Source organism: Tamandua tetradactyla, chromosome 26 (assembly GCF_023851605.1).
Source record: "Tamandua tetradactyla isolate mTamTet1 chromosome 26, mTamTet1.pri, whole genome shotgun sequence".
Taxonomy (NCBI): domain Eukaryota; kingdom Metazoa; phylum Chordata; class Mammalia; order Pilosa; family Myrmecophagidae; genus Tamandua; species Tamandua tetradactyla.
In genome coordinates this window covers 39700240-39718502 of record NC_135352.1, presented here as the reverse complement: position 1 = coordinate 39718502, position 18263 = coordinate 39700240, and the positions used below count along the sequence as shown (strand labels likewise).

At 36.5% G+C, this 18263-nt stretch overlaps 2 protein-coding genes across 4 annotated transcripts in view; one reads left to right on the top strand and one right to left on the bottom strand.

The window, feature by feature from the left end:
• Positions 1-1369: 1369 nt before the first annotated feature.
• On the bottom strand, positions 1370-17101 carry SCRG1 (stimulator of chondrogenesis 1). The gene is made up of 3 exons (XM_077144317.1): positions 16963-17101; positions 3434-3688; positions 1370-1591 (listed from the first exon to the last, which is right to left on the bottom strand). Exons 2-3 carry the CDS (start codon positions 3679-3681, stop codon positions 1537-1539), a joined length of 303 nt encoding a protein of 100 aa, XP_077000432.1. The 5' UTR covers positions 3682-3688; positions 16963-17101; the 3' UTR covers positions 1370-1536.
• The window catches only part of LOC143669720 (endogenous retrovirus group K member 10 Gag polyprotein-like), a 73170-nt gene continuing 69667 nt past the window's right edge, over positions 14761-18263 (top strand). For 2 of the 3 annotated variants that reach the window (XM_077144312.1, XM_077144313.1), the window contains exon 1: positions 14761-14852. The gene's annotated coding sequence lies outside the window, so the exon portion shown is untranslated. Of the gene's footprint in view, positions 14861-18263 lie in introns of all 3 variants that reach the window. The other variant, XM_077144314.1, reaches the window with a different exon arrangement.

Here is an 18263-nt window from a genome sequence, read left to right as displayed (position 1 = left end):
TTGATACTCTATCTAGATGTTCTATCTATTGATGTGAGTGGTATATTGAAGTCTCCAACTGTTACTGCAGATGCATCTATTTCTCCCTTCAGTTTTAGTAAAACTGAGAATGTTTGCCTCATGTATTTGGGGTTAGTTGCATATATATTTATTATTATTTCTTCTTCGCGGATTGCCCCCTTTTTAATATATAAAGTCCTTCTTTGTGTCTTATTTGTGTCTTTGCATTTAAAGTCTATTTTTTCTGATATTAGTATAGTCACAGCAGCTAATTTTTTTTTTTTTTTTTTTTGGAGGTACTGTTTGCATGGAATATGTTTCCAGACTTACATTTTCAACCTATTTGTATCCTTGGGTCTAAAGTGAGTCTCTTCTAGGCAGCATATAGATGGCTCATATTGTTTTCATCCATTCTGCCAGTGAGTGTCTTTTGATTGGGGAGTTTAATCCATTAACATTCAATATTATTACTGTAATAGCAGCACTTCAACCATTTTAGCCTTTGGCTTTTAAATGTCATATCACATTTTTCTCCCTTTCTATACCCTTTTAGTTATCTTTACTGATCTCTTCATTTCTATGCTCTCCTCCAAGCCTCTCTCTCCTGTCCTTTCCTTTCAGCTTGCAGTACTTCCTTTAGTATTTCTTGTAGGGCAGGTCTCTTGGTAACAAATTATCTCAGTTTCTGTCTATCTATGAATATCTTAAGCTTCCATGTGACTTTTTAGTTCTCATTTGTGATATAGTTCTTTTAATATAAAATCTGTTTTGTTTATTTTTCAAAATAAATCAGGGGCATGTACTGTGGTTTAGAGCACACAGTTGTGTGTGAGCACATATATGTGTGTGCATAGAGAGGGTTGAGGAAGCTTGAGTGTGATGGTTAAGAGATTTTCATTTTTAGAACCAGGATATTGGAAAGAATGTAGGCATTGGAACTAGAACCTTTTCAAATTCTGTCTTTCTACCTTGAATTTTAGCGAGTATTTTAAATTTCAGTTAGCATCTGAAAATACTTCAAAGTTTGCTTTTTTTTTTTTTAAGAGAGTGAAATGGAAACCTACTTAAACATTTAGCATGCATAATGTGCACTCAAACATTGACCCTTTTTCCCAGGTTACTAGAAAACTTATAATTTCCCTTCTAAGAATGTTAATTTATACCTAGGACTTCCCATTAAGTATGCATTGTCAATACTGTTAATTAGGAATTGAAAGTGTTCTCAATCTTTGAACCAAAATTATGTCTATTCACCCTGGGAGAGATAATTATTTTACTGATCATAATAAATAATGCCACAGACAAAAAATTTCCAGTCAAAATTTTAACCAGTGACAACAATGTCCACAAAGAAAAACTAAATTGAATTAACTTTTATTACTACTTGTTTAACACAGATTTACTTGTCCTAGACAAGTAGGAGTTTGTAGAATCTGTACTTTATTATGCTGGATAGAAACTAGAAATGCAGTTACACTGACATAGTGTACTTTGTGGGAAATTAGGGATGGAATTCTCTGGAATACATGAAGATTCTCAGTGATTGTTGCAAGGGATCACAAAAGAGATCTTTGGCCCAAAGAAGACATCTCTGAAAGAAATTAGAACATCAGTTAATTTCAGCTGAAAACTGAGGTACATGTTAATCTTTTCTGGGTTAAAAATGGATAGTTCTTTCCAGAATTTCAGATATGACTATTCTTTTTATGTAAATAAAGTACAAAGAGAACGAGTGGGAGGGCTTGCTATAGAAGCAACAAAGACCAAGTTTTTCTGTTTTCCCCTCATTTGCCATTGATTTTTTTTTTTTTTTTTTTTTCCTCATGGGCGGGCACCGGGACTTAAACCCGGGCCTCCGGCATGGCAGGCGAGAATTCTGCCACTGAGCCACCTTTGCACCACCCTAAAGTTCTCTTACTGCCATTGATTTTATGCTATCATTTTCTATAAAAGAAAGGAACAATTTGGTATTTCAAAACCTTACAGTCATGTAAACTTTCGTTTGTCTAATATTGGTGGACATGGGCCATGAAGTTTAAATCTGCATGTAAGAAACAGAAGATTGAAAACCTAGGAAAGTCATTAAGTAAAATTCTAAGTTATACAAGGGAATGGAGAAATGTTAAAAAGCCACTCAATTCTCTAATGGTTGGAAAGATCATATAAGGTAGCATATATAAAAATACATGGAATAATATAAAATATTATATATATAAGATATTATGATTATGGCTTAAAAATATATAGCAAGGTAAATCTGTTGCTGCTATGAAAATGATATCCCAAAATCGGATAAAAATCACTGATACATACCCATGTTGCTATTTTCATCTATTAACATGGGTTATATTTAAAATTACATCATCAAATCAAAGCAAGTCCATTTCAGTAAGTTGGTTTCAAGTCATACAATTCCAAAACTGTAACCATGGTATTTAAATATTAGCTGGCATTTCATTTATGTAGGCAGAAACAGTTAAGTCATTTTACATGACCAATTAACTCAAGTTCTTGGTGTCAAGTACAGGGACTCTTAAACTTTAGTGTGCATCGAAATCACCTGGAGGTTTAATTGTACATGTATCCCACCCCTGGAGTTTCTGATTCGGTAGGTTTGGGATGGGACCCAAGGATGTGCATTTCTAACTACTCTAATCACACTGTTGCTGCTATTCACGAACCACACTTTGTGAGTTGCTGGTTTGGTAGAAAAAAATTTGGTCCAAGTCAGAAGCCTTGGTGTTGGTATTCACTCATTACGTGGGATAGTGCTGGTCATGTCACCTTTAGGAAGGTGATGTATGCCCTTTCCACATAACAAGTTTCTTAGAAGAATAAAAATATGATGGTATATATTGAAAATAATTTGAAAAAGCTAGTTTCAGTATGAAATATCCAAGATCATAGTATTTAAAAGATTCCCTATTACCAGAGGAAAAATATTTTAAAATCAAGAGCTAAAAATACCTATTGATTCATCTACCATTGTTTTATACTTAAAATAGGCCTACTTTCCACATCAGTGGCATTTAGTTAGCTCATTTCTGATTAACTCAGGAAACTAGAAAGCTTTTCTTTGGCCATTACTAAACTTTTCTGTCCAGTAATAACTTGACCCTGTCCACTGTGATCGTTTATCTAAAGCATTTTATTAGTTTTCCAATGGTTTAAGATGGCAGCCTTCATGTTGTGGTAAAAATCTAACAGAGAATTTTAAAAGATTCTTAACTTTCTGGATTTCATTTACTTTTATTAAACTCTGTCAAATTCCATTTCCTAATGGTGATGATTGAAAAAAATAGTTTGGGTTTTGAATAGGATTTTACTAAAAAGGGCAATTAATTTAAGGAAACTCATTTTGGAGAAGGCATTTTAAAAAGAGCTGTTATGCATACATTCCATAGCAATATATTTTGTGATTTCACGTCCTTACTTTGGGCAGCAGAGCAGTTCACTGAAATTGCAGTAACAGATCATCTCACATCCTTTCCCATCCCAGAAATGATTCTGGACATTTGCATCGATCTGTGTCAGGTCAGCTATTCCTTCTGGAAGACTGTGACAGTTGCGGTCCTTCAGTATCTTTCTGTAACAGGAGAGGCGGTTTGCAGGCATGACTTGCACTCTTGGCAACAAAGTTAGCCCAATGGTGATGGTGATCGCAAGTACCATAAATTTCATTTTGGCCCTGAGATAGAAGAAAAACCAGAATGTGTTATTTGTTCATCTAAAACATTCTGAACATAAAGTTCTATAGCATTCTCATAAACTCTTGAATAGGAAGAATGGGAGTTGGTCTTTTCTATTCTCCTCTTTGAATGTGTTTCTCAAGGTGTACTCTTATGACTATCCACATAAAAACAACGACATATTTGTTAAAATCAAACACCTGGGCTTCACAAAGAACTATCGAATGAGAAATTTCAGAGGGTAGAGTGGTGGCGAGAGCGAGAATCTGTATTTAACAAGGACCCGAAGTGATTTTTGTGTGTATATTCAATGGATTAAAAACTGCTGGTGGAATAAACTCAGGTAAATTTCTAGAATAAATAACATCATTGAGCACAGAAGATCTTGACTTTGCATGTCCTACATCCTAACAACAGCCCAATGTCAAAGAACCTGTGTCCCATCCTGGAAAAAACAAAAAAGCCTATTTATCCTGACACTGACAGATAATAATCCATAGATATATTTATCGTTCACATTAGTTTTTGAAAATTCCAGAAATACGTTTAGAAGCCTGTTTATTTGTGTGCAAATTTTTAATAACGCTGTGAATTTTTATCTACATGAACTACTTCCTCTTAGCCTCAGTTGGAAACAGAGGTTCAGAACTTCCCTAATAATTGTGTAGCCTGTTATTGGGCAGCTACCATGATGCTCGTTACTGACTGACATAGTTCTAATATTTCCCTTATTGTAAAATATTCTTCTGGAGTTTCCACTCAGCTGTCCTAGTTTGAACCCTTGAGGTTGAATCAAACAAGTCTAATTCCTTTCCTAGGAGAGAACTCTTCTTGTGTAGTATTTGTATACAACTATGGAATATTCATCAACTATATAACCAGACCTCTCTGGCTTTCCTATTTGGCATGAAGAAAATAGAGGCTATTGTAGTAAAGACAGAATAGGAAAATAGAGGAGGAACCTGTCAGAATCCATAGCTATTCACATTTCCTCTCATTGACAGGCCCCAGTGTATCCTTTCTACCATGGAGCATTAAAAAGAGCGACGGATAGTTGAAGGATCTTTCTCTTTACATACTGTACTTTGAAAGAAAACATTATTGTTGGAAAAACATTTTAACATGAAGATTTCAGCTCTTAGATATGTCTCAGAGGTGAATTATTTTAGCTAAGATGAATTTTTAAATAAACTCACTTAAATTGCTTTTTATAAGCTGATAGATGAAAAGTGTGCCCTTGTACTCCCAAGAACTTCAGATTTTCATCTCATATTCTAATTTAAATTAGTCACTGTTTGCTTTACATCTGTATTTTCTTAGAATTATAAATATTCATTTTAATTCCTACCTCCAAACATAAGTATAAGAAAAGACAAAATGAGATCAACTTCATTTTATATATTTTCAGATTTGCTGGAGCATGACATTACTATTTTCCATCACAATCCACCATGAACATAATATGCCTTTCAACTGGCTTTTTGCAGATCATAGCTTAAATTTCACATTTTTGAAAACATAATTTTCTGAGGTACTCTGGTTCTCAGTTATGCCAACAGTATATCCCATGTAAAAATTAACTATACTTCTGGACATCTTTTTTTTTTTTTTTGGTTAACCTTCAAAGAAGGGTAAATTGAAGCTACAATTTATTGAGCACTTACTATGTGCCTGGAATCACCACAACCATTAAGCTTTAAAAAATCTATCAGGGTATAGGACCAAACCCCATTAAAAAGGAAAAGTTTTTTTAAACAGCTTTAGTTGAGGTTAGGTTTTGGCTAATATATATCCTTATATATATAGGATATATATATATCCATGAACCCTTCACCACAATCAAGGTAACAAGCTTATCTATCATCTCTAAATTTCTTTGTCATCTCTCCTCCCCTTCCCTCCTCCAGCTCCCCTGAGGCGTCCCTGGTCTGCTTTCTGTCACCACAGATTAGTTTCCATTTTCTAGAGTTTCATATAAATGAAATGACACAAAATGTACTCTTTTTAATGTGGCTTTTTTCACTCGATACGTATTTTGAGATTTATTCATGGTGTTGTGTGCCTCAACAAAAAGTATTCCATCGTTTAGCCATTCATCTGCTGATGGACATTTGGGTGTTTTCAGTTGGGACCATGACAAATAAAGCTCTTAGGAACACTTATGCACAGTCTTTGTAAGGTCGTAGTTCTCATTATTCTTGAGCAAATGCCTAGGAGTGGAATAGCTGGACCACATGGTAGGTATAGTTGTAAGTTTTTAAGAAATTGCTAAACTGTTTTCCAAAGTGGCTGCACTGTTTTAATTCCCACCAGCAGCGTATAGAGTCCCAGTTCCTCCCCAGCATTGGATGTGGTCAGTCTCTCCAACTTCGGTCATTCTAATAAGTGTGTAAGGGGATTTCATTTTCTTTTGGATTTCCTTAATGATGGATGATGTTGAAAATCTTGCCATGTGCTTGTTTGCGCTCTGTGTATCTTTTCTGTTTAAGTGTCTGATCAAATCTTTTTTGTTTGTTTGTTTATGGAACTTTATTGAAGAAAAATACGTCAATTACTAGCAGACCTATTGATTATTTATCCACTGACAACTTGCATCATTTGTTCAGTGCTATATTAAACAGTATATTGGAAGATAGCTTAACTAATAGCTCCAAGCTTCCTAACAATTTAAATGGAAATTACAAAAGGTTTGAAATCCTATTTTGGAATACAAAGGGTGTTTGACTTCAAATTCCCGTTCTCTGTAGAACAGGCCATTCCTTTATTGACATGCATGACATACATCACATGTTCTGTTCTGCTGATGCTATAAATTCAATCCTAATTCTCCAGCCACATCAGTAGTGAGCATAGAGTACATTATGTAGCCTCAAATCTCTAACCGTGAAAAGTTAAACAAGAATGGACTCTGCTGTAGAGTAGTACTGCTTCCTTTGATGGGACAATTGAGCGTCCCTCTCCCCCCGGGTCATGTGACTTCTTCAGTGTGTTAGAGCATGACGATGGTTTTAGTCTCATAACCAAGTTAGAGTGAAGCCTTTGGCCACATAATACATATGCTACGTTTTTTTTAAAATTCTGAATCTTGGGCAACTGTTATAACCTTACAGTTTCTAAAAGCAGCTACTGTCTAAAGCTGGAAGTACTCAAGTCTTCTCAGATAAGCATGTGAATGAATGGAGGGAGGTAAACAAAAAGTAAAATTAAAAAAGATGTTCTGACAGGGAAGCAGCGGGATAAGAAAACTAAAAAAGGAACAGTAATTTAAAGTTTATTCCAGCTATAATGAGGTTATTCTGACTCTGAGGCAGCAGCACATGGCATACTCCTGAGTCCAGTCGTGAGACATCCTGTTGTACTTATCTCTGTCTGTTCTGTAGATCTGAGCAATCTCTGGCATCTAGGTTCAGATCACGTAGCAGTGAACAAAAGAATACAAGAACTTTAGAACTAGTTAAAGCAGGAGACCACTGCGATCTTAGAATAGCGAGGCAAATACTGCCCTAACTGTGGATATCTGGATGGTAAATTCTTGTTAAATGCCACCTGAGGTGTTTTGAAGGGGAAATCTGTAGGAAAATGAATTGTCAAGAAGAGCACACCGTCTTGACACAGGCGGCCATTAGGTCCGGTGGTCGTGGCTTGACAGTAACCATCAACCTGCTGGACCCGCGACCTCGGGCCGCGCCAAGTCACCAGGTCCCTTATTGAAGTGGTCAGCGTCACAGTCTCGTGTGCGCCCAAAGGTCCAGCCAAAGCTCTGATTATAGGGCGGCCGGGCGGAGTGTACCTTGGGGTCCCCGGGGTTCCGCGGCGGCAGCACCCCCTCCCCGCAGGCCGGCCTCGCTCCTTCCGCACCCCACGGCCCCGCCGCCCCCCACGGCCGCCCAGCGCCGCTCCGTGCGCGTCTTTTGCAACTCCCCCCACCCCGTTTAATGGGGTTGCATGTTTTCTTAATGTCATTGAATTGGGAGAGTTCTCTAGATGTTCTGGATACAAGTTCTTTACCAGGCAGATGCTTTCCAGATATTTTCTATCACTTCTCTTTCCATTTTGTAGGCGGTAATTTTCAAAGAATGAAAGTTTTTTAGATTGACGAAGTCCACTTTATTAATTTGTTCCTTTATGGTTTGCGCATTCATTGCCATAGCTAAGAAATCAATGCCTCTGCCAAGGACACAACGATTTTTCTATATAAATTCATCTACAAGTTTTATAGTTTTGAGTTTTGCATTTAATTCCATGGTCCAGTTTTTAGTTAATTTTTTAAATTTTTTTAATTAATTTTAAATTTAAAAAAAGACAGCAAAGGAACAAACATTCTTAATATATAATCATTCCGTTCTACATATATAATCAGTAATTCACAATATTATCACATAGTTGCATATTCATCATCATGATCATTTCTTAGAACATTTGCATCAATTCAGAAAAAGAAATAAAAGATAACATAAAAAGAAATAAAATGGAAACAGAAAAAAAAATTATACATACCATACCCCTTACCCCTCCCTTTCATTGATACTAACATTTCAAACTAAATTTATTTTAACATTTGTTCCCTTATTATTTAATTTTATTCCATATGTTCTACTCATTTGTTGACAAGGTAGATAAAAGGAGCATCAGACACAAGGTTTTCACAATCACACAGTCACATTGTGACAGCTGTATCATTATTCAATCATCCACAAGAAACATGGCTACTGGAAGACAGCACTACACTTTCAGGCAGTTCCCTCCAGCCTCTCCATTACATCTTGGATATCTACTTAATGCATAAGAAAAACCTCCAGGATAGCCTCTCAACTCTGTTTGGAATCTCTCAGCCATTGACACTTTGTCTCCTTTCACTCTTCCCCCTTTTTGTCCAGAAGGTTTTCTCAATCCTTTGATGCTGAGTCTCAGCTTATTCTAGGGTTTTTCTCAATCCCTTCATTCTGAGTCTTTGCTCATTCTAGGATTTCTGTCCCACGTTGACAGGAAAGTCCACACCCCTGGGAGTCATGTCCCACGTAGACAGGGGGAGAGTGGTGAGTTTGCTTGTGTTGGCTGGAGAGAGAGACCACATCTGGGCAACAAAAGAGACTCTCTTGGGGGTGACTCTTAGGCCTAATTTTAAGTAGGCTTGACCTATCCTTTGTGGGGTTAAGTTTCATATGAACAAACCCCAAGACTAGGGGCTCAGCCTATATAGTTAATTTTTGTATATGGCACAAGATACGGATTGAAGTTCTTTTACATATATGTTTGGACTCTTTCAGCACCATTTGTTGAAAAGACTTTTCTTTCCCCATCTCTGCCATTATGGAAGTTCTGATTACTGTAACTGTATAATAATTCTTAGAATCTGGTAGTTATCCCTGCAACCGTGTTCTTTTGTTACAAAGTTGTTTTGGGAATTCTAGTCCTATTGCATTTCCGTGTTGAATTTTAGAATCAGCTTGTCGATTTCTAAAGAAAACTCCTGCTGGAATTTTGATTGAATATACATTGAATCAACAAAGAAATTTGGGAAGAATTAACATCCTAATAATATTGATAAATTATTAATATTAATAGATTATTAATAACAATAATATTGAGTTTTGTGGCCCATGAACATATTTTTTCCATCTTTTAAATTTTAACATATTTGTGGCTTTGCAACTGCTAGTTCAGTCTTGCTTTAACATCCAGTGAGATAAACTCTGCCTTTTAACTGCCTTTTAACATTTCATGTGATTATCAACGTAGTTAGATTTAAGTCTATCATCTTAATATTTGTTTTCTATTTCTATTTTCCTTGTTACTTTTTTGAATTTTCAGTTCTATTTTAATTGAAGTTTTTATAATTTAATTTACCTTTCTCTGTTGGCATATAAGCTATAATTCTTTTTTAGAAAAAATTAATGGTTGTTTTAGAGTTTAAAGTATATATCTTGAATGTCAGCTTCAAATGATATTATACCACTTTACATATAGTCTAGAGAACTTTGCAAAAGTATGTTTCCATTTCTCTCCTTTCCATCTTTATGCTATCATTGTCATGCATTTTCTTTATACATAAGTAATATACCACGCATTATATTGGGTTTTTGTGGTTGTTTAAAAACTCTATTGTGTTTTAAAGATTTAAATAATTAAAAAAATTATACATTTATCCATGTAGTTTTCATTTCCATTGTTTTGCAACCCTCCGTGTAATCTCTATTTCCGTCAGGAATTCTTTTCTTTCTGCCTGAAGGATGCACTTTAACATCCATGTACTGCAGCCTTGCTGAGTATGAATTCTTTTAGCTTTTGTATGTTTGATAATGACTTTATTTCACTTTTGTTTTTTAAAGATATTTCCACTGGGTGTAGTATGAGAAGTTGACTTTTTTTTTTTCTTTCTGTAGCTTAAAGCTGTATCTGTTGTAATATCTTTGCTAATTTCAGTACCTGTATCAGTTCTGGATTGGTTTCAATTGATTATTCTCCTGATTATGGATCATGTTTTCCTGCTTCTTTGCATACCTACTAATCTTTGATTGGATATCAGAGACTGTGAATGTTTCCTGATTAGGGGCTGGATAGTTTTATATCCTTGTGTTTTGTTTTGAGCTTCAATCAACTTACTTGGAACAGTTTGATTCTTTAAGGTCCTGATTTTATGGTTGGTTAGGCAGGTCCAGAGAGTGTTCAGGCTAAGGCTAATTACTCTCACAACTCATCCCAAATCTGACTGAATATTCTGTAACACCCCACAAATTACGTGTTTTTTCATTCTAGATCTGTGACTGTTTTTGACCCTGTGTGCCAGGCTCTCTTCTTTAATCCTTTTTGATATATATTTGTCCTGGTCATGGGAAGTTTCATCATATGCATGTGCTAATCCGTTTTTATTTTTTATTTTTTGCTAAATACTTGAGAGGGGACCTCCATGACCTCCAGGGTTTTGCTTGGGCAGCTTTCTTCTCCCTGGCGCTCTGTCCTGTGAACTCCAGCTGCCTTGATCTTCCCAGACTGTCAGCTCCATCTCAACTCTAGGAATTGCTGGCATCTGTCTGGGCTCCCTCTCCCTGCATCGTGACCTGGAAACTCCCATGCAGTAATCTCGGGACACTGTAGGGCTCACTTCGTTTGTTTCCTGTCACTCAGAAGTCAGGGTCCTGCACTGCTTGGAATCCAATGTCTTGACATTATTTCATGTATTTTGCCTTTGTTTTTTATTTTTGTTGTTTCAAGAGAGTAATTAAATCTGGTCCCTGTTACTCTGCACTGGCCAGAAGCAAAGTTTTCTATATCAGTCTTGCTATAAGTAGCTATTTTTAGAGTAATATGGAGGAGAGAGGCACAAATCTTACAAATTCTGAAAATGAGCTATATGGTACTCTGGTAATTTTTAATGCTTAAGCTAACTTCTCAGAACTGTATTTCTTCCTTCTACTCCCTTTCCCAAAAGGTTCCTCTGACTTCCATCTTTTGGGTAGGCTAAGTAGCTATTGAGCACAAAGTACAATCAGTAGTACCCATTGTGGTTTGCTTGGGGAACTGTTCAGGCAGCCCTTCCTACTTCTGAAATGATGCTTTTTTATCTTAAATTTCACTTTCCCTCATGTCCTCTTAATCTGCCTTACTTGGTCTATTCTTCTATGGCCTTATTGTTATGTTTTACCTTCTAAATTGTTATGTTTTATGCTTATATCTCCTCCTCTCTCTCAAATATAAGCTCCAAAAAGGCAGGAATTTTGTCTGATCTGTATCCCAAACAACTACAACAGTGCTTGGCACATTGATAAATGAATAAATACTATATCCTTACCTTTATATGTTTATAGTCAGTAAAGTAGGAATTTCTCAGATTGCTAAATCCAAATTAAAGAAGTAAGTGATTTGTCAAATCTTTAAATTCGCATGCTACCAGATACTGTTGTTTTTCTTAATATTCTGACTTTAAATGTAGTTCCCAATTTCTGTATTCTTTTCCAGTTTTTTGTCAAAACTAGTATTTACTCTTGTCAGCTGGTCCATACCTGATTTTTAAAAATATGTGTGAGTGTATGTGAGTGTATACATTTATTAGAAGTTTCAACAACACAAAATGTCAACTCCCTTGTCTCTAATCTCTCTCCCCAGGTTCCCTCTCTATCAAAGGGATTAGGTTGAGGTTGTAAACTCTTTTTAATCTCCTTTTCATTAATGTGTTTCAAGAAATTTTCTATTATTTTAAATCTTTGGCATTTTCATGTTTTTAAATCTTTGATCTTCCTAATTTTTCACTTTGCTGTCATGTTCTTATTTTTAGTAATCTAGCTAATTTTGCCTAATATTTGTGACTTTTGGATAAAGTAGTACATTGAGTCAACTTGCCAATTTATTACTTTTCTTATCTTTCCTGCAAATTAGTGTAGTTGGTTCCTGAGCTTATTTCATGACTGTTAGCTGCTTCGACTTTCCTTCCATTAGATGGTTCTTTACCAGAGCCGTGAGCCTGATTGGATATTTTTTAAGAAAAATAATTTGCCTTAAAAATATGTAGTGATACATACTCATTGCAGAAACAAGGAAATTACCAAAAAGTGTAGCTAGAATAAAATTCAACAAGCATTTCAATATAGAGTGAATAGTGGTTAACATTTTGACGAGTTTCTGTTTGGTATGTTAGTGCCATGACTTTCACTGAACATTGTATCTCCCGTGTAACATGAGCTTTTTTTAAGTTTATATTCTTAATCATGCTGACTTATCTTTACTCAGGATCTTGATTTTATCTTTTTTAATATAAAATATTCTTTATTTTATAAAGCTATGGTATTAGAGATGGTAGATATTTGTTCTTTTTACTGAGCTTATGCTTACATGCATTTTTGGTTTTCAAATATTTTCTTTTACGAAATAATGGTAATTAGAGGTGATAGATGTTTCCTTAAGTCTCTTTACTTGCAAAAATAAAAAAAAGTTGGTCACCCTGTTTTGTACTTCCTAGTTTGTTCAAAGTGTCCAATTCACAGATTTTTAACAAATTTATTGTTATGCTACCATCACCACAATCTAGTTTTAGAACATACTGCCTCACATTACATACAAATTGGGATATGTAATATGTTGTCTTTTGTGTCTGGCTCTTTTCACTCAGCATAATGATTTTGAGATTCATATATGTTGTAGTACATGTCAGTAGTTTGTTCCTTTTTTATTTCTGTATAGTTTCTCATTGTATGGGTGCAACCACATTTGTTTAAATCCGTTCACCAGTTGATGGGCATTTTCCAGTTTTCTGCTAATGTGAATAAAATTGCTATGAATATCATGTACAACTCTTTCTGTAAGCATATGTTTTTATTTCTCTTGGGTAGATACCTGGATTATATAGTATACATAGGTTTAAATGCTTAAGAAACTGTCAAACTCAAAATAAAGTGTCAATGGCTGAGAGATTCCAAGCAGGGTGGAGAGGTTATCCTGGAGGTTGTTCTTGCATTGAATGGATGTCACCTTGTTGGTTGGGTTGTGGTGGGGAAGCTGGAAGGAGCTGCCTGAGGGTGTGGAGCTGTGCTCCAGTAGCTATGTTTCCTGAAGATGATTGTATAATGATACAGCTTTCATGGTGTGACTGTGTGATTGTGGAAGCCTTGTGTCTGATGCTCCTTTTATCTACCTTATCAACAGACGGGTAAAACAAATGGAGTGGAAATGAATAATAGGGGGGAACAAATGTTGGGATGGGTTTGGATTGAAATGCTGGTGGTCAGTGGCGGGGAGGGGTGGGGGGTGTGGTGTGTGTGAATTTTTTCTGTTGTCTTTTTGTTTCTTTTTCTGGGTTGAAGCAGATGTTCTGGGAGGTGATCATGATGATGAATGTGCAACAATGTGATGATGTGAATTGCTGATCATATGTGTAGAATGGAATGATCATGATAAAAAAGTTAAAAAAAAAAAAAAGAAACTGTCAAACTGATTGCCAATGTGGGTGTTACATTACACAATCCTACTAGCATTGTATGAGGGCTCTAGTTTCTCTATATCCTCACCAGCACTTGATAGTGTCTGCCATCTGATTTTAGCCATTCTAGTGAATGTGTAGTCACATCTCATTGTGGATTTAATTTGCATTTCCCTAGGGATAAATGATGTTGACTGTCTTTTCATGTACTTATTAGCTTGAGTTTGATCTAAGCTTCCATCTATCCTTAGGCTTCATACAATTCTTACTATAAATGAGAATCAGCTCCGATAAGGGATCTACCCTATTTCTTTTACAATGTGTTTCAGGACTAAGCATTATAACCAATCAGTATAGAGCTGACTGATATTCTATGACCCTGCTCCCCTACCCCCCATCCTAAAAAATCTGTGGTTAGGGAGGCTTGAGCAAAGGTCAGGGTTAAGTAGTCGGAAAACAGTCTCTTTTACTACTATTTACTTTGAAAAAGAATACCGCTAAGATGTCCCCCCTATTAGAATCATTTACTTAAACTCTAGTGTCTGTAGCAGTTTACTAGAGGGTATTAAGAAGAAGAAAATGAGATGGTCAGGGACAGAACATAGGGAAACATTCACATTTAGGGACAGGGTAAAAACTAAGTCTGAGGTTATAAACCAGCGAAGGTAATTGAGAAGGAATTATAAGATAGTATGGTAATGAAAGTGGGGAAAGGTAAGCGATTGGAAGGTTGAGGCATATTTGGACAAACTCTTCTCAAAGGTTGATATTAATTGAGTTTTATTCCCCAGAGGGTCTCCACCCAGAGCATCCCAGCTGCATAAAAGCAGATGAATTAAAAGTCTGAATAGCACCACTCCCTGACCTTCACAGTCCCTCTCTCCGATGATATCCGTGGTATCTCCTCCACTCAGACACTGTTTAACATTGTGAGAATATAGGGTTGCCAGATGAAATTCTGGATCCCTAGTTACATTTGAATTTCAGAAAAACAATGAATCATTTTTAGCATAAGTTTGTCCCAAGTATTGCATAGTTTTCTACCTCTTGAATTAATTTTGATAATTTATATTTTGCTAGAAAACAGCACATTTTACCTATTTTTTTTAATGAAATAAAGATGTATCCTTGTCATTAAAAAGAAATCTTTCTTCTATCATTAGGGTCTTTCTCTATGCTACCTTCTCTGCAAAGGAGAGGTGTTCAAAAAGCACTCACTGCAGGAAGGAATGAAGAAATGAACTGCTGGAAAAGTAAGTGGGTATGTTGCCATACCATGTATTTCTTACTGTGTCCATGCCAGAGCATAAAATAGCATTTCTGCCACAGACTCAGTCACATAGTACGATGGAAAGTTCCACACCTGGCAAGTACTTACTGGTAGTTTTGTTTTTTTTTTTCAACACTTTATAAATTACAGGTTTGAACTGAAGTCTTCTCTTCTTCCTTTACTTAGGTGCAGAGAAATACCTTTAACTATTATTTAGCAAGTGGAAAATGTCTGAACGAGTATTTTCCTTTGACATGTTGGTTGCTCTGCATTAAAGGACATTAACCTTAATCTTTGGCAATCCACCAAAATTATAAATTTTCAAGTGTCGACAGGAGTAAAATATCTTAAAGCCAATTTGAAGTGAATTGCTGTAATTTTTTTTTCATATTTCAGTTTAAATAAATGCACTTAAATTCCTCCTGGAGTAGATCCAGATTACAGGAGAAAACAAAGCCAAAAACTGAAGCTCTGACAGCATAAGTGGGAGATCATTGGATAGTTATTCACTGGTTCATTGGATTCAAGTTTATATAATTAACATTGTTCCAAAAGTTGTATGACACCATTCATATTCCAGTAGTGGCGTAATTTTTAAGAGGCCCAAGACTTTTCCAAATAAGCAATAAATAAATTATTGCCATCTCCACATAAGAGGGAAATGGCACATTTTGGCTCTGTGAGGGTATTTGGCACCAGCAAACTTCTGAATGGTTGAAGTTAAATGGAGACTCAAAAAAGAAAAATCATTCCATTTAACATCCCAAACTAACAGGAATATATAGTTTAAAGTGTTCAGACATTTATGGTGAAATACTCATACAGGCAGCTGATGTCAATTCTGGGCACTGGTATTATGAATAATGGAATGAAATAGAGTCGATGAATTAGACAGAAAAGGCAGTCCATTTTCAAATTTCTTTCAAAAGGCAGCAAAGGAGAAGCTAATGCTAAAAAAGCAAATGAAAACCACAACCCAGAACTTGACATTTGAAATATCAGAACTATAATTGGGAGAGATTAAAATTGCTGCCCAGTCTGTAATGTTTCCTATTCATCTTTCTTGGAGAGTGAAAATCACTGTTAAATATATTTTAAATTTTCTCTTTGTTCTTATTGACTTAGAAGATGTTTTTATAAGAATGAGCAAGTCTTCATGTAAAACTTGATGTGTATGTTAAAAAAAACAGAAATAGTATTAAGATGTGGAGAATCCTTTCCAACAGTTACCTGCAATCGACTCAAATCCCAAGAGCTCTTCATCCTGGAAAAAGAAAGGCCAGATGCCCCCAGAGGGGACCTGCCGCCCGCCCTCTCAGAGCAGGCTGGAAGGTGATAGTAACACTCGGTCTTGCATCATTTTAGTTGCTTTCCTGGCCACAATTAATCATCAATACTGAAGAAAAGGACCAGCTTTGGGGAGAGCTTCTTGTAGCCTATGTAAGGAAGTTCAGGAATCTTAAAGAGGCGTTTTTCTAAACCCCAAGGAGGAAAACTGTTCCCTTTCTCTTAGCAGCACAGACAGCGTGCTGTGTTGCACGGTGGGGACAAGGATGGATTCAATGAATTCCCTCTTTGTATCACACATTTTTACCAGTTTCTTTTCAGGAATCGGGATTTTTAAAAAGCAACAGACATTTCTTTTATTGCATATTGCAATTAAGTTCATGCAGAAACGATACCATAGAGATATACACACTGAATTTGGAAAGAACGTATATCTTTGAGCATCCTCAGCTGGTTCTGAGGCATGGAAGAACAAAGTCCTGTTGTGTGGGACCAGATTCGGAGTAGATTTGGGGATGAATAATCAATAGCAAGGAGGAAGTTGCCTCTTTTTTAACCTATGATTAAATGACCTTCCCAGTCCAGGAATATGCATCTTCTACTCCCTTTTACTCTGATCGCTTTCTCTCTCCTGGGAAGCATCATCTTGCACAGAGTGCAGGCACTTCTCCTCGGAGAATTCTCTGCCCCTGTATCTCTTTCCCTTTGACTCAAGGCATACAATCATTTCTGCTCTAATTGACAGCAGCAGTTTTTGAGTAGAATAAATGTCATAAAATGGTTTTTAAGAAAAAAAAATTACATACCTTTTCCTTCTTTCCTTTTGGTCTTCTTGGCAGAGGAACCTTCTTAAAAGCTCCAACTCGTTGGTGAGTTTGAGCAAGGACTGAGGAGAGGAGGTACTGCAAGGAGGTCCCTTACAAATGAGCCTTTGTCTGCCTTGTCTCTTGCCTGGGATTGGCAGACTCACTGCTCCAGCCAGGACTAGGGGGGAGAGGGGAGGAGAGACAGGGTTGCTAGAACTGCCTTCCATGGATTCTTCCAAACCAGACGAGAAAGAACCAAATAGGGTTTTTTATTTTGCAGAGAGAAATAACTAGTCTATACAAGAACCTCAAAGAGGCAGACTCTTGGAGTAATAAAACAAAACCTGAGGTTTTAGAAAAGAACACAGAGTGATTTTTTACCTTAAGAGAAGTGTGTTTGTGTGTGTGTGTCAGAGAGAGGGAGAGAGAAAAGGGAGGAGGAGTAGCTAGGACTGTTATTATAACATTTTGGTAGAAGATAGATTCCAATTCATGTTCCATCCCTCCAGCTCCTTACCCAGAGAGTCATTACCAGCCAATGGAAAGCAAAAACAGAAATAGGCAGAAATCTATACTCTGTGCCCAGGAAACAAAGGCATACAGGAAATTTGTGCTCAGTTTTGTGCAAACTGCACAGGAATTGTAGTGTCTGTTAACTATCCTTTAGTTTTCTTGGTATTTTTAAAACTTCCATTTGGAGTAGTCTCCCTAGAGTTGAAAATATTGGAATAGAATAGGAATTATCCAGAAAGAGAATGGCGGGGGGTAGTACTAACAAAGGCATGGAGGTGAAGGAGAGGGTGACGCCTTTGGGAGGTTACCAGGAGTTTGGTATGGCTGGAGGTAGGAGATGGTAGGAGATAAAACTGAAGAGATAGGACAGGACGAATCAAGTTCACATGACATGCCAGAAAAATAGGCTTTCATCTTGAAGGTGAACGGAAAGTTGATGAAAAAATGTTATAGGATGAACTCCACGGCTGCAGTATGAAAGAAGGATGGTGAAGGACGAGAGACTAGAGACAGGAAAAACAGAAGCAATCTTGCAATAATCCAGAAGAGAAAATATTTAGGAAGTGAAACTGAAAGGCTTTGGTGTTTTTGGTCAGGGCAAAGTCAGTTGAGTGAAGGGGAGGAGAGTTTATTAACTTTCAAAGGCCTGGGCCCCTAGGTGGGTTGTGCTGATGTTCACCAAGAAAAAAAATACAAAACGAAGCACAGTTTGGCAAATAGAATGAGTTAGCTGAGTTTAAGGAGCCCTGGATACAACTTAGAATGCCTAGTAGGTAGGTGAATAAATG

Coding starts and splice junctions, on each gene's coding strand:
- SCRG1 (XM_077144317.1), bottom strand. CDS start 3,681: ATGAAATTTATGGTACTTGCGATCACCATCACCATTGGGCTAACTTTG. Junction 1,592..3,433: donor GAACTGCTCTGCTGCCCAAA/GTAAGGACGTGA, acceptor AATTTCTTTCAG/AGATGTCTTCTTTGGGCCAA.